Genomic DNA, 14,345 nt, shown 5'->3' on the forward strand with positions numbered 1-14,345 from the left:
GCACCAGGGCGTGAGGGCAGTGATCTATGTTTTGTCCGCGAATGTACCGTGTCGGTCCTAACATCGATTGCGATGCTTCTCTTATTGGTGTGGCGCAGGACTGGGGCGTGCCAGCCGCAATGCAGACCAAGGGCTCGGCTGAGGTGCAGGGCTGCCCCGTGGACATCAAGTCGAGCGTGACGTGGGATGGCAAAGGTGCTGACTGGGCCCTCAAGACGCAGTGCACCTCCTTCAGCCTGGAATCGACACTGCACCACACTGTGCCACAGTTGAAGAGCGCCGGGCTGCCCGACGACAACCGCCTCTCTCTCAAGCTGGACTGGGCCAAGCAGTACGAGGCATCTGCCAAGCTGCTCACGGGCAAGTGCGAGGTGCAGCTCAATGGCACGGCGCGGCCCGGGAAGAAGGCCCAGTGGGACGTGGCCGCCACCAACAGGTGTCCCAAGTTGCAGGTGCGTCCCGCACAGGCAGCGCCGGTCTTGTTTCCACGCGTCCAGCGGCATGATTCTCCCCAGGACATGAACGATGTTAGCTCAGATTAGCACGGTTGGCTACGTACGGTGCAAAAGAAGTTAATCATATTTGCATACGTACATGAGGCTTGCGGCATTTTTAGGCAGGCAAGGTGGCTCGGCGGCAGATCCAGCGGTAGAGGCAGTGGTATAGAGCCAGCTGCTCGCGGTCTGAAGGTCGCATGTTCGGATCCTGGCTTGGGGGGGTCAACTCGGCCAAATCGTCTGTCTGGGGTCGATAGAACGAGAGTCATTCTGTGGGGAAGTTAACAGCGGCTGTCTTCAGGAGAGACTAGCCAGGGTGCCATAGGAATGTGGAACATCCACCGCTGGCTCAGGGTTTTAAATAGGAGATGAGCACCGATGCCTCACCAATCCTGTGAACAGGAAATCACTGCGACTCTGTGAGTGGTAGCGGTGGTGGGGGGGGGGGGGGTAGTTGTGTATGCGATGGTAATCATGGCAGTGGCTGTGTTGGTGCCGTCTCAACGTAGAGGGAACGTTCATACCCGCCCGTTTTCCGTGACCGTGTGGCGCAGGACTGGGGTGTGCCGGCCTCCATGCAGGCCAAGGGCTCGGCCGAGGTGCAGGGTTGCCCCGTGGACATCAAGTCGAGTGTGACGTGGGACGGCAAAGGCGCCGACTGGGCCCTCAAGACGCAGTGCAACTCCTTCAGCCTGGAGTCGACACTGCGCCACACGGTGCCACGGCTGAAGAGTGCCGGGCTGCCCGACGACAACAAGCTGAGCCTGCGGGCTGACTGGAAGAACGTCTACCGCGGCTCAGCCGAACTGAAGAGCGGGAAGTGCAATGTGAAAGTGGACGGGGAGCTCAAGCCGGAGAAGAAGAGCACGTGGACGCTGACGGCAGACAACAAGTGCCCCCGGCTCTCGGTAACGTGGGCGCGGGGCACCCGGGCGTGAGGGCAATGGCCCGTGTGATGTCTGTGAACGAAAAAAAACCGCGAACTATCCCGCAGGACGCGTCTACACCTGGGTGACCTGTTTGCGTGGCTTAGTTGCATGCAACCGTTTGGATGTCTCTGTTGCCGCTTGCGAGCAGTTGTGCTTCAGGCTGCTTAAAGTAGAGATTCTAGAATCTCGCCGCAGATTCTAGAATCTTGCCGCGCAAGTAGAGATTCCACTTTCAAGCGATCCGCTCGGTGATTTGCAGCGAAGTGGTTCGTCATGTGGAACATTTGCCGACATGTGATTGGTTGTTACAGTCCTGACATGAGTGGGGGGGGGGGGCTGCAGTGAAGTGGAAAGTGGCCAGGGCTTCGCGGTGAGGAGCGTGGTCCACAGCCCTCTCGTTGCAAACATCTCAGTGAGCAGTTTTTGCAAATGATTAACCTTTCCCCGTTCCGATGATGTTACCTTTACATCATCAGTTTTTCTTCTGAGTTCGTTCCGATGACGTACGTGTACGTCATCAAACTGAAATCGGAAAAATAACATTTTTTAACAAAACAATTGTATCGGTACCGAGGCTCCCACAAGCCCATGTGGCATGGTTTGGTGCCAGCTGTCGTAGAGTGTGGCAGTAGTTTCCCTACGGTTCTCGGTGTTGAGTAACAATGTCTTTAAAATCAACAGCGCTACTCCGCCTCCCTATATTAAATTAATGCTGAACCGCTCATGCGTTCCGAGATTCAGTGGTGGTTGGGGACACCCACGACCCTGCAACATGCAGTACGCCTCGGAACTAGAAAGGCTTTAAGTTGCGCGGTTTCAAGAACGATGTTGTTGTGCGCGAGATGGCTCACGTGTGAAGGCACTGCAACATCTCTCTCTTTCTCTGTGTGGAGCAGGACTGGGGTGTGCCGGCCTCCATGCAGGCCAAGGGCTCGGCCGAGGTGCAGGGCTGCCCCATGGACATCAAGTCGAGCGTGACGTGGGATGGCAAAGGCGCCGACTGGGCCCTCAAGACGCAGTGCAATTCCTTCAGTCTGGAGTCGACGCTGCGCCACACGGTGCCGCAGCTGAAGAGCGCCGGGCTGCCTGACGACAACAAGCTGAGCCTACGGGCTGACTGGAAGGACGTCTACCGCGGCTCAGCCGAACTGAAGAGCGGGAAGTGCAATGTGAAAGTGGACGGGGAGCTCAAGCCGGAGAAGAAGAGCACGTGGACGCTGACGGCAGACAACAAGTGCCCCCGGCTCTCGGTAACGTGGGCGCGGGGCACCCGGGCGTGAGGGCAATGGCCCGTGTGACATCTGTTAACGAAAAAAAAACGCATCGGTCCCATAGGACGCGTCTACACCTGGGTGACCTGTTTGTGCGGTTTAGTTGCATGCAACCATTTGGATGTCTCTGTTGCCGGTTGCGGGCAGTTGTGCTTCAGGCTGCTTAAAGTAGAGATTCTAGAATTTCGCCGCAGATTTTAGATTCTTGCCGCAGAAGTAGAGATTCCACTTTCAAGCGATCCACTCGGTGATTTGCAGCGACGTGGTTCGTCATGTGGAACAATTGCCGACACGTGATTGGTTGTTACAGTCCTGAAATTAGTTGGGGGGGGGGGGAGGCTGTAGCGAAGTGGAAAGTGGCCAGAGCTTCGCGTTGAGGAACGTGGTCCAAAGCCCTCTCGTTGCAAACATCTGAGTGAGCAGTTTTTGCAGATGATGAATCCTTCCCCGTTCCGATGTTACCTTTACATCATCAGTTTTTCTTCCGATTTCGTTCTGATGACGTACGTGTACGTCATCAAACTGAAATCGGAATTTTTTTTTTTAAATAAAATATTTGTGTCGGTTCCGAGGCTCCCACAAGGACATGTGGCATGGTTTGGTGCCAGCTGTCGTAGAGTGTGGCGGTAGTTTCCCTACAGTTCTCGGTGTTGAGTAACAATGTCTTTAAAATCAACAGCGCTACTCCGCCTCCGTATATTAAATTAACGCTGAACCGCTCACGCGTTCCGAGATTCAGCGGTGGTTGGGGACACCCGCGACCCTGCAACTTGCAGTACGCCTCGGAACTAGAAAGGCTTTAAGTTGCGCGGTTTCAAGAACGATGTTGTTGTGCGCGAGATGGCTCACGTGTGAAGGCACCGCAACATCTCTCTCTTTCTCTGTGTGGCGCAGGACTGGGGTGTGCCGGCCGCCATGCAGGCCAAGGGCTCGGCCGAGGTGCAGGGCTGCCCCGTGGACATCAAGTCGAGCGTGACATGGGATGGCAAAGGCGCCGACTGGGCCCTCAAGACCCAGTGCAATTCCTTCAGCCTGGAGTCGACGCTGCGTCACACGGTGCCGCAGCTGAAGAGTGCCAACCTGCCCTACGACAACAAGCTGAGCCTGCGGGCCGACTGGAAGAATGTCTACCGGGGCTTGGCCGAGCTGAAGAGTGGGAAGTGCAACGTGAAGGTGGAGGGGGAGCTCAAGCCGGAGAAGAAGAGCATGTGGACGCTGACGGCAGACAACAAGTGCCCCTGGCTCTCGGTGACGTGGGCACAGGGCACACGGGCGTGAGGGCGATGGCCTGTGCATTGTTCGTGATTGCAAAACTGTGTCAGTCCTAACATCAATCCGAATGCTTCTTTCTCTGTGTGGCGCAGGACTGGGGAGTGCCGGCCGCCATGGAGACCAAGGGCTCGGCCGAGGTGCAGGGCTGCCCCGTGGACATCAAGTCGAGTGTGACGTGGGACGGTAAAGGCGCCGACTGGGCCCTCAAGACGCAGTGCAACTCCTTCAGCCTGGAGTCGACACTGCGCCACACGGTGCCGCAGCTGAAGAGTGCCGGGCTGCCCGACGACAACCGCCTCTCCCTCAAGCTGGACTGGGCCAAGCAGTACGAGGCATCCGCCAAGCTGCTCACGGGCAAGTGCGACGTGCAGCTCAACGGCACGGCGCGGACCGGGAAGAAGGCCCAGTGGGATCTGGCCGCCACCAACAGGTGTCCCAAGCTGCAGGTACGTCCATCTTTCATCGTTCGACTTCGCCGCGGCTCTGTGAACGGCAGTCTCCAACTGTCCCTTTAGGTTTACGGAATGGACGTCAAACAAAGTTCGCGAAAAAAACACCAACGTGGACCTCAGCTCGAGACTCTTTGACGAATCTCCTGCCTTTACGCGAGCCTCGTCGTGGAAGCTCTTAGGAATTCAGCTTAAGCGTTGGTGTGAAAGGTCGGGCGAGCTACTGGATGGGGAGAAAGAGGAGGTAGCCCTTGTTGAGGAGGGTGCGGCCGAGGGGAATATGCCCAAACGTAGGGGTGACGCGAAATGGGTCCAAGGTTATACTTCCCAGAGATGGGGGAAAGTAGGGGCTGTCCCTGTCTCCGTGTCTGCCTGTGAGAAAATATGCCCGGCCACTGGTGGCACCAGTACTGACCTACGTGTACAACCCGGTGCGGCGCAGGACTGGGGCGTGCCGGCCTCCATGCAGGCCAAGGGCTCGGCCGAGGTGCAGGGCTGCCCCGTGGACATCAAGTCGAGCGTGACGTGGGACGGCAAAGGGGCCGACTGGGCCCTCAAGACGCAGTGCAACTCCTTCAGCCTGGAGTCGACGCTGCGCCACACGGTACCACGGCTGAAGAGCGCCGGGCTGCCCGATGACAACAAGCTGAGCCTGCGGGCTGATTGGAAGGACGGCTACCGCGGCTCGGCCGAGCTCAAGAGCGGGAAGTGCAACGTGAAGGTGGACGGGGAGCTCAAGCCGGAGAAGAAGAGCACGTGGACGCTGACGGCAGACAACAAGTGCCCCCGGCTCTCGGTGACGTGGGCGCAGGGCACCCGGGCGTGAGAGTGACGGCCTGTGCATTGTCCACAGAGGCAAAATCCCGTTGAACCAAACGAAATTAATAAAGCATCCTTCCAATATTTGTCTCTCCACGTAAACAAAATCAAATCTTTTTGTATGCGATTTGTCGGCCACTTGTCCTTCTCTGAGTGCAGCTTATCAGCAGCGTTGGTTCAATATACCCCACCCCCACTCAACCTCCCCACCCCACTCAGCCCCCCCACCCCTACCCCACTCAGTCCCCCACCCCACTCAGTCCCCCCCACTTCACTCAGTCCCCCCCACCCCACTAATTCTCCCCCCCCACCCCACTCAGTCCCCTCCCACCCCACTCAGTGCCCCCCACCCACCCCCCCCCCCCCCGTCGATGGAATCGAGAAAGACGAGTGTTGTATTCCTCTAAACCCCCGCCCAAATGGCCATAGCTGTTCTACGTGCATGTGTGGCTTGGCCTCCAATCCCTGAGTCGACGTTGTATCACAGGCACGCTCGCTGTACCCGTAGCAACTGTCCGGGCCCACGAGAGGCTCCTCTCACTTCCACGTGCCAACGGGTGGCACGCAGGGGCAAGATGCGGTACCAAACTCCTGGTAGAACCCATAGGTCATGGGATGGGATGGTCCTCTCGAGCCAGATCAGGCCATAGGATGCCCACACCAGCGACGTTTATTATTTACTTACAAATAAATAACGCCATCTCCTCCAACGTGTCTCTCCGCATAATCCGTCCGTGTTTGGCGCAGGACTGGGGCGTGCCGGCCGCCATGCAGACCAAGGGCTCGGCCGAAGTGCAGGGCTGCCCCGTGGACATCAAGTCGAGCGTGACGTGGGATGGCAAAGGTGCCGACTGGGCCCTTAAGACGCAGTGCAACTCCTTCAGCCTGGAGTCGACGCTGCGCCACACGGTGCCACAGCTGAAGAGCGCCGGGCTGCCCGATGACAACAAGCTGAGCCTGCGGGCCGACTGGAAGGACGACTACCGCGGCTCGGCCGAGCTCAAGAGCGGGAAGTGCAACGTGAAGGTGGACGGGGAGCTCAAGCCGGAGAAGAAGAGCACGTGGACGCTGACGGCAGACAACAAGTGCTCACGGCTCTCGGTGACGTGGGCGTGGGGCACCTGAGCTTGAGAGTGATGATCTCTGATTTGTACGTGAATGCAAAACCGTGTCAGTCCTAACATCATTCGCGACACTTCTGTCATCCGTGTGGCGCAGGACTGGGGTGTCCCGGCCTCCATGCAGACCAAGGGCTCAGCTGAAGTGCACGGCTGCCCCGTGGACATCAAGTCGAGCGTGACGTGGGATGGTAAAGGCGCCGACTGGGCCCTCAAGACGCAGTGCAACTCCTTCAGCCTGGAGTCGACGCTGCGCCACACGGTGCCGCGGCTGAAGAGCGCCGGCCTGCCCGACGCGAGCCGCCTGAAGGTGCTGGCGCAGGGCGGGGAGATGCCCTCCCTGTCGGCTTCGCTGGACAGCGGGGAGTGCCGCATCACGCTGAAGGCTGCGGGCAAAGTTGCCTCCAAGTGGGACGCCACCGCCTCCCTGGACAACCGGTGTAAGGCGCTGCAGGTGGGCGTGCGAACCGCGAGCGATTCTGCCCTCTGCTCAACCTCGAGGCATTCGATCCATTTATTCGTAACGTGAATGTAAAATACCAACAGAGCATGTGGCGTGCAAGTGAACGGGTTTTCTGAATTCTATAAAACAGATAGGTACAGTACGGTGTACCCGGATTTAGAATTTTTTAGTGCAAATACGCACACCATTCCCTCCCGGAGCGCACCTTAATCGGCGTGCGACGAGGATTAAAATACCAAGCAGCCGTCCGGCACACCGCAGGTTCTTACTTACTCGAGTCCGCCCCACGAGAGGCGTTACGAGAACATCTGCGCCGACGTAGGTCGCGTGCCGCAGCTTTGGTGTCTTTACTCCCCGTGTGCCGACGTCCTCAGAACTTGAAGGTGCCCAAGACGGCTTCCCTGAGAGGCCAAGGCCAGGCGAGCGGCTGCGCCACGGACTCGCAACTCGACGGCACCGCTGACGACCTGGGGCTGAACCTCAAGGTGAAGACGGCATGCAGGCCCCGGCTGCGGCTGGAGGCCACGCTGCGGCAGGGCTCGGTCCGCTCCGCCCGCTCCGCCCGCTCCCCCGGGCCCCGCTCGGAGGCCGATAGCCCCCGGGGCGGCCGCCCGGGGCGCTCGACGAGGAGGTTGTGGCCGCCCGCCCCGGCGCTGCGTCGCGCAGCGCGCTCCCCGCTGCCCTCGCTGCCGGCGCAGAGCCGGCTGGCGGTGTCGGCCGGTTGGAGTGACGGCTACGACGGGACGCTGCACCTGCAGCTGGACGCCTGCGACGTGAAGGCTGGGGCCGCATTCAGGCCCGCGGCGGCAAGCACCTCCTGGAACGCCTCCGTCCTCAATGGCTGCGGCCGCCTCCAGGTGCCGGGGACGCGTCGCGGCGCTGACCGTTACAGCCCCCTCTCGGCCCTACGTGGGGGACTGAACCCAGCGGCTCAGAGCTCGCTGGCTCTGCGCACGAGCTGGGCCGTCTCTCCTGAGCCTCTATTCGGTTAGCTGGTGTCCTTCTGTGGCCTGATCTGGCTCGGTAGTGCTCTCTGCGTCGTGATCTAATGATTCAACCGGGAATCTCAACAATCAACAGCAGGGCAGCGGCAGCTCGGCGCGAGTGTGAGGAGTGCGGCATTGCGACAAGTCTCTAGCCTGGCAAGCCCATGTGTGTGAGGGACCCCCGTGCGGTTTGGGGGGGCGCGCGGGGGGGGTGGGGTGTGGGGTGGACTTGTGATGGAAGCGACTCGTGCTGTCCCGCGGTGCGCTGCTCAGGGTTGGGGCATCCCCAAGCGGATGGAGGTCATCGGCCACGGAGAGAAGAAGCCGTCGGAGCTGAGTGGCCTCCTCCGGACAGCCGTGGATGACGCACGCACCGAAACGACACTCAGCTACAAAAACCCTCAGGTGCGAGGTCGCTGCTCCACGCACCCTCCGGCACCGCGCCGGACGCTCCCCGCCCACTACACCACGTGCCACGACGGGCGTGGACACCTAATGACTCGCTTTCCCTCCCACTACCCCAACCCGCCCCCCTCCCCGCGGCCCCCCCCACGGTGTGGAGCAGAAGGTTGAGCTGCACCTCACCCAGAACGTGGCAGCCACCCTCCCCGACCGCACGCTGCTCAGGGCCACGCTCGACCGCAAGCCGGACGGTGCGGATCTCTCGTGGCCTCGGTGACCCCGGTGACCCCGGTGGTTCTCCTGTGACCCGTGTGTTGTGCGTGCGTGCGAGTATGTTTATGTGTGAGTACCTGGGTGCGGTGTATAGAAAACACACACTGCACCCAGGAGACAAAGGCGAACGGGCGTGGTGCGGGTCGACCCACCCCCTTGTGTGCCGTGCTGGCCTTCATAGGTGCTGCTCGCTAGCAGCACCTTCCCTAGATCGACTCAGCCTTAAATGAGTTGCCTTGTGTGGTGCGTCAACATCGGCACTGAGGACGCATAAAAGGTGGCCGGCTGCGGTGGCGCTGGCCACTACTACTCGCTAACAGCACTTGCCCCAGCGGCTTGTTGAGGCTACACTGTGAGGAACTCTGTGTGCGCATGTCCACCGTGCGTGTGTGCGACGCGCAGAGGCGAAGGTGTCCCTGGAGGTGACGTTGGACGAGCGCTCGGCCCGGGCTCAACTCTCGGGCTCCGGCCGCTTCGAGTCGGTGTCGGCAAAGGCGGCGCTCGCCGCGGAGCATAACTTCCCCGCGCTGGCGCAAGCCGGGGTCCCCAGCGCCGTCAAGGTGCCCCGCACTGCTCCCGGCCACGCCGGCCACTCCGGCTATCCTGGCCATGCTGGCCACTCTGGCCACTCGGGCCTGCCGCCACCCTTCTCCCTGTGCGGCGTCACATGGGCCCACATGCTGATCCCCCTTGCTAACCGGGCGCCACGGTGGCTAGGAGATGTTAACTACCTCGCCTGGTATGCAGAAGGTCGTGGGTTCGATCCCGACCCTGAAGCCTGCTGTATATTTGGAGTTTGCGTGTCTCTCTCTCCTTGTGGTCGCGTGGATTTAGAATCAACGTCACGAGTATATGGCTGCCACTATGAATTCCCACGCGATGATAAGCCACTTCGTTGATCTATCAATTGCGGCCAGGTCGCTTCTAAAAAAAAAGAGCTAAATAGCTCAATGAGCCTTTCCTGGTAAAATAAAAAATAGTGAGATAGCAGTTAACCTACTGGACATTTATAGCTTGTCGGATTCCTCCATTACAATAATAAATGTTTCCGATTCTGAACCTGCCTTGGCCCGCCCGCACCTGCAGGTGGACACGGCGCTCTACCAGAAGGGGTGGCTCCTGAACGGCTCTGTCAAGGTGGAGTACGAGCCCGCGAAGAAGCTTCAGCTGTCGCTCAGCAGCACCCCCGCTCCGGAGAGGTGAATATACGCGCAAGGGCAAAAGATCCCCCGCAGTAGCCTCCGACAGACCCCTTTGGGGGCAAGCTCTGTTGGCGAGTGGCGCCTACGCAGGCCGGCACGGCACGGCACCGCGAGGGAGTGGGTGGACAACACTACGCCCGGACGCCTTTGTCTCCCCAGTGGTGATGTTTTACATACCGCACCAGCTACTCGTGTAAGGCTGAGAAGACGTAGGGGAGGCCCAGGACCGGTTTAGATATTCGCCACTATTATCGTTCGTGAGCGGTAATTACCGACCTCGGTTATAATCGAACCGGGGTCGCTGGGTTCATAGCACAGTGCGCTGACCATTACTCTACCGCCCCCCACTGCACATGCACTACACATACACAGAACACATAACCACAACACATACACACAACGTGCACATGGGTTGACTGACTGAAGTAACTGGTAGAGGCAGCACCTGTGCCCCCTATTGTGCCAACTCGCTGAGTATTATCCGCCCGGCACTTCCCTCGTTGTTGTGAGCGTCGCTCCTTCACCCGTCGTGGTTGCTGGAGGGCGACTCACCTCTAACTGCCCAGTAGCATCGTTCACGAGCCTCCTCCATAGAGGTCGATCTTGACACCGATGAAGCCAGTTATCGGCAGTCCACTCAGCTCCATGTCCTCTTGTGCCGCATCAGCTCCATCTCCTCTCCAGCCCGTACCGTGCCCGTTAAGCCCTCGCTATGCGGCCAAACAGAAGCTGCTTGGGCAAGCGGTGGCTGGGTAAGCGGGCAACATGACCCAGCCAATGCACGCACACAATAGACACGTGCAGATACACACAGACACACACACACACACGTACACACGAACACGCTCTACCGCGCTGAGCCATGCCGCTCTCTCACCGTGCAGCTACCGTCTGGTGCTGAGTTCGCGGCAGAATGCGGTGCGGTCGCTGCCGGGAGCCGTGGAGCTTATCGTCCGGGTACGAGTGCCACACCCACTGATACAACTACTAACACAACCACAAATACAACCACTAACACAACCACCAACACAACCACAAATACCACCACTAACACAACCACCAACACAACCACTAACACAACCACCAACACAACCACTAACACAACCACTAACACAACCACAAATACAACCACTAACACAACCACAAATACAACCACTAACACAACCACCAACACAACCACTAACACAACCACCAACACAACCACTAACACAACCACTAACACAACCACCAACACAACCACTAACACAACCACCAACACAACTACTAACACAACCACAAATACAACCACTAACACAACCACCAACACAACCACTAACACAACCGCCAACACAACCACTAATACAACCGCCAACACAACCACTAACACAACCGCCAACACAACCACTAACACAACCGCCAACACAACCACTAATACAACCACCTATACAACCACCGACACAACCGCCGACACAACCGCAAACACGACCGCGGGTTGCGACCTCAACTGCCGCCACCAATGTTCGAGTTGTCTTGTGCGGGTTCAGGCCGTCAAGAGCCCCGGGCAGTTGCTGGGCAACGCGACGGCCACTGTGGACAAGGAGCGCGTGGAGGCCGCCGTGAAGCTCGAGGGAGAGAAGGGGCGCTACTCCAAGACGCTGGAGCTCACCCACTCGATCGCCAAGGTGCGGTCATGTCGCACGGCCTCGCCGGCGCTGCCCCCTGACCCACGCCGCCCGCCTGAACCGAACCGCCGAGAGCCAGCCCGACGCTAACCAGGACTCCGAACCCAGCCGGCTCGTCATGACCCTGACTCTCGTGCTGAACCCACAACCTGAGCCAGAACCCAATCCTCATGCTCACCCTCTTCCTTGCCTTGTCTCTGATCCCAACCCTTGCCTTGACCTTGACCCCAACCATAGATTTGACCTTGACCCCGACCATAGCCATGACCCCAAAATTCACCTTGACCCGACCCCTAGCCCTGACCCCAAAACTTATCTTGACCCTGACCCCAACCCTAGCTCTTACCGTAGCCCTGACCCCAACCCTAGCCCTGACCCCAACCCTAGCTCTCGCATTTATACATGTTAAACTTCTTCTGCACCGTACGTGGTCAATCGCGATAATAGAACCCCCGCGCTCAACATGCAATCTGAGCCAGAACCCAATCCTCACGCTCACCCTCGTCCTTGCCTTGGTTCTGACCCTGACCCCAGCCGCAACCTCAACCCTGCGTGCCGTCCCCGGCCTTCGGAAGTGCTCGGTAACAGCACTTGTCCCAACAGCCCGTTGAGGCTACACACGGGTGACCATTGTCTTTGGTGGTGTGCGTCCGTTTTGTTGCTGCCCCCCCCCCCCTCCGTGTGCCCCGCAGTTCAAGGCGGTGCCCAAGCGTGTGCTGTGCGTGACGCGCGTGGCGAGAGCGGGGCCGCTCCTATCACTGAGCCACAAGCTCACGTGGGGAGCCCAGCGGCTCCTCCTCAACGGCTCCTACACGGGGCCACTGCCCAGCCTGTGGGGCACCCACAGCCTCACCGGTGCCCTCCCCCACCCTGACCCCCGACCCCCCCCCCGACAACCTTGCCCCCGACCCCATGACCCCGCCTTGACCCCCTCGCCTCCCCTCCCCTCCCCTCCCCAGTGCGCTCCCCCACCCTGACCCCCGACCCCTCCGCCGACAACTGCGACCTTGCCCCTGACCCCGCCTTGACCCCCTCCCCCCCCCCCTCCCCGGTGCGCTCCCCCATCCTGACCCCCAAACGCCACCTCGCCCCCGACCCCATCGTGACCCCCTCGCCCCCCCCTCCCCGTGCGAACCCCAATACCCCATCCTAACCCGCAAGCCCGTGACCCCTCTTTGACCTCGTCACGCTACTCCATAACCCCCGACCCTCGCCTTGACCCTTGGATTCCCCAACGGCCTCTCGCCTCTCTCCTGGACCTCCCCTGAGCTCGCCTTGCGTGCGTAAGACGCTTGTGCAGGTGTGGCAGTAGGGTGAGTGATGCTGGTGTCACGACAGGGTGAGTGATGCAGGTGTAGTTTGTTGGGCGAGTGATGGGGTCGGGGGTGTTGGAGCGTTGGTGTACGGTGCTTTTTTCAGGAATATTTTGCTGTTCTTTCATGGATTTTCTGTTTGCACAGTCACATAATCACTTTAAGATGTTTTTCTTTTTCGTGTTTTTTTTTGTTGTGGTTGCACCCGATTCAAGAGCCGAATGGCTCACAGGGATATACCAAGAATAAACTGAAAAAAACTGAAACTGAGCGACGCAGGTGCACGTGCCGCGTGAGTGATCCCCACGTGCCCCCCGTGTGCCCCCCGTGTGGCCCCCGCGTGGCCCCCGTGTGCGCAGGGAGCCTGGAGCAGCCGTTTGTGGCGGCCTTTCCCGAGAAGAGCAAAGTGTTCGCCTACCTGAACCACGCGCCGCACGACTACCAGGACGAGCTGCGCGTGTCATGGGCCGGCAAGGACCAGGTGCACGTCGCATGCCGCACCACGGCACCGGGGCCCACGGCACGCAGGGGCCCGCATCACCGGGGCCGATACCACTCGGGCCCACAGCCAGGCGCATCATAGCACCGTCGCCCACAGCACCGGGGCCCACAGGCCCCTTCAGCGACACTTCACCACTCCCCGTGCGTGTCGGCGTGCGTGCTTGCGAGTGCGATGGGAGCGGCGGCGGCGCCAGCGGTCAGCGCTGCTGCGCCGCGAACTCCGCATCCCGAGTTCGATTCCCGCCCACGGCCACCAGCACCAAGTGACGAATATCTGAACCGGTCCCGGGCTTCCCCTAGGTCGACTCAGCCTCAAATGAGTAACTTGCTGCGATGTGTAAACATCGCCACCGGAAGGCGGCCGGGCGCCCATAGCCAACCGCAACGCCCCGTCGTGCCCTGCCCCGGCCTCACCGTGCGCCCGCTCAACAAGTACGTGCCCCACCAGTCAAAAGTCTACTCGTCCCTGTGCAGATCATGCTGAGCGTTTACACGACCAACAAGGACGGCCGGCACGAGGGGATGCTGTTCCTGCAGCAGCCGTACGAGCGCCTCCCCGTCAAGACCCTGGACTTGTCCACGCTGCTGCAGCGCGCGGCGCGCAAGCTCACCGGCAAGGTGATGGCGGCGTGGCGCGTCTCGTGCGCCCTCGTTTCGCCCGGCACGTCGGGGCGCACACGTGCTCGGCCACAGTGCACCGCACCCACCGCGTGCGCGTGCGCAAGGCTTCGTGCGCGCGCGTGCTTACCGCGCGCGTGTGTGTGTGCGTGCCGCGCGTGTGTGTGTGCGTGCAGTGTGTGTTTGCGTGCTTGCCGCCTGTGTGTGTGCGTGCCACGTGCGCGTGTATTACCGCATTTGTGTGTGCGTACCACCTGTGTGTGTGTGTGCCGCGTGTGTGTGCGTGCCGCCTATGCGCGCCGCGTGTGTGTGTGTGTGCGCGCCGCGTGTGTGCGTGCGTGCGTGCATGCGCGTCAACAGGTCCAGGTCTCCTGGAACGGGAAGCAGCCCGTGCACCTGAACCTGACGATGGAGAAGAAGGCACAGACGCGGAGGGAGCTTGGCGCCGGCTCCTACGAGGGCTGCGTGCAGCTGGGCACGGGCGAGGTGAGCAGGGGCCCGCGGGCCAACGTCACGGGGGGGGGGGGCCGCAGGGTGGCGCAGGGCGACATGGAGGGCAGACGAGGCGGGG

At 60.3% G+C, this 14,345-nt stretch overlaps 1 protein-coding gene across 1 annotated transcript in view; it reads left to right on the forward strand.

Annotated features, from left to right (window-relative positions):
* The window catches only part of LOC116952753 (uncharacterized), a 40,357-nt gene that overhangs the window by 8,405 nt on the left and 17,607 nt on the right, over window positions 1–14,345 (forward strand). The window contains exons 12-30 of the mRNA XM_032972771.2: window positions 99–452; window positions 1,052–1,405; window positions 2,323–2,676; window positions 3,592–3,945; window positions 4,062–4,415; window positions 4,861–5,214; window positions 5,985–6,338; window positions 6,456–6,809; window positions 7,193–7,675; window positions 8,078–8,209; window positions 8,370–8,457; window positions 8,882–9,039; window positions 9,566–9,678; window positions 10,566–10,638; window positions 11,205–11,342; window positions 12,035–12,197; window positions 13,015–13,136; window positions 13,631–13,774; window positions 14,135–14,260. Coding sequence (XP_032828662.2) covers window positions 99–452; window positions 1,052–1,405; window positions 2,323–2,676; window positions 3,592–3,945; window positions 4,062–4,415; window positions 4,861–5,214; window positions 5,985–6,338; window positions 6,456–6,809; window positions 7,193–7,675; window positions 8,078–8,209; window positions 8,370–8,457; window positions 8,882–9,039; window positions 9,566–9,678; window positions 10,566–10,638; window positions 11,205–11,342; window positions 12,035–12,197; window positions 13,015–13,136; window positions 13,631–13,774; window positions 14,135–14,260 — 4,572 coding nt within the window. The remainder of the gene's footprint in view (window positions 1–98; window positions 453–1,051; window positions 1,406–2,322; window positions 2,677–3,591; window positions 3,946–4,061; window positions 4,416–4,860; window positions 5,215–5,984; window positions 6,339–6,455; window positions 6,810–7,192; window positions 7,676–8,077; window positions 8,210–8,369; window positions 8,458–8,881; window positions 9,040–9,565; window positions 9,679–10,565; window positions 10,639–11,204; window positions 11,343–12,034; window positions 12,198–13,014; window positions 13,137–13,630; window positions 13,775–14,134; window positions 14,261–14,345) is intronic.

The sequence above is a fragment of the Petromyzon marinus genome, chromosome 1 (assembly GCF_048934315.1).
Source record: "Petromyzon marinus isolate PM22_M1 ecotype Great Lakes invasive population chromosome 1, UKy_Petmar_22M1.pri1.0, whole genome shotgun sequence".
Lineage (NCBI taxonomy): Eukaryota > Metazoa > Chordata > Hyperoartia > Petromyzontiformes > Petromyzontidae > Petromyzon > Petromyzon marinus.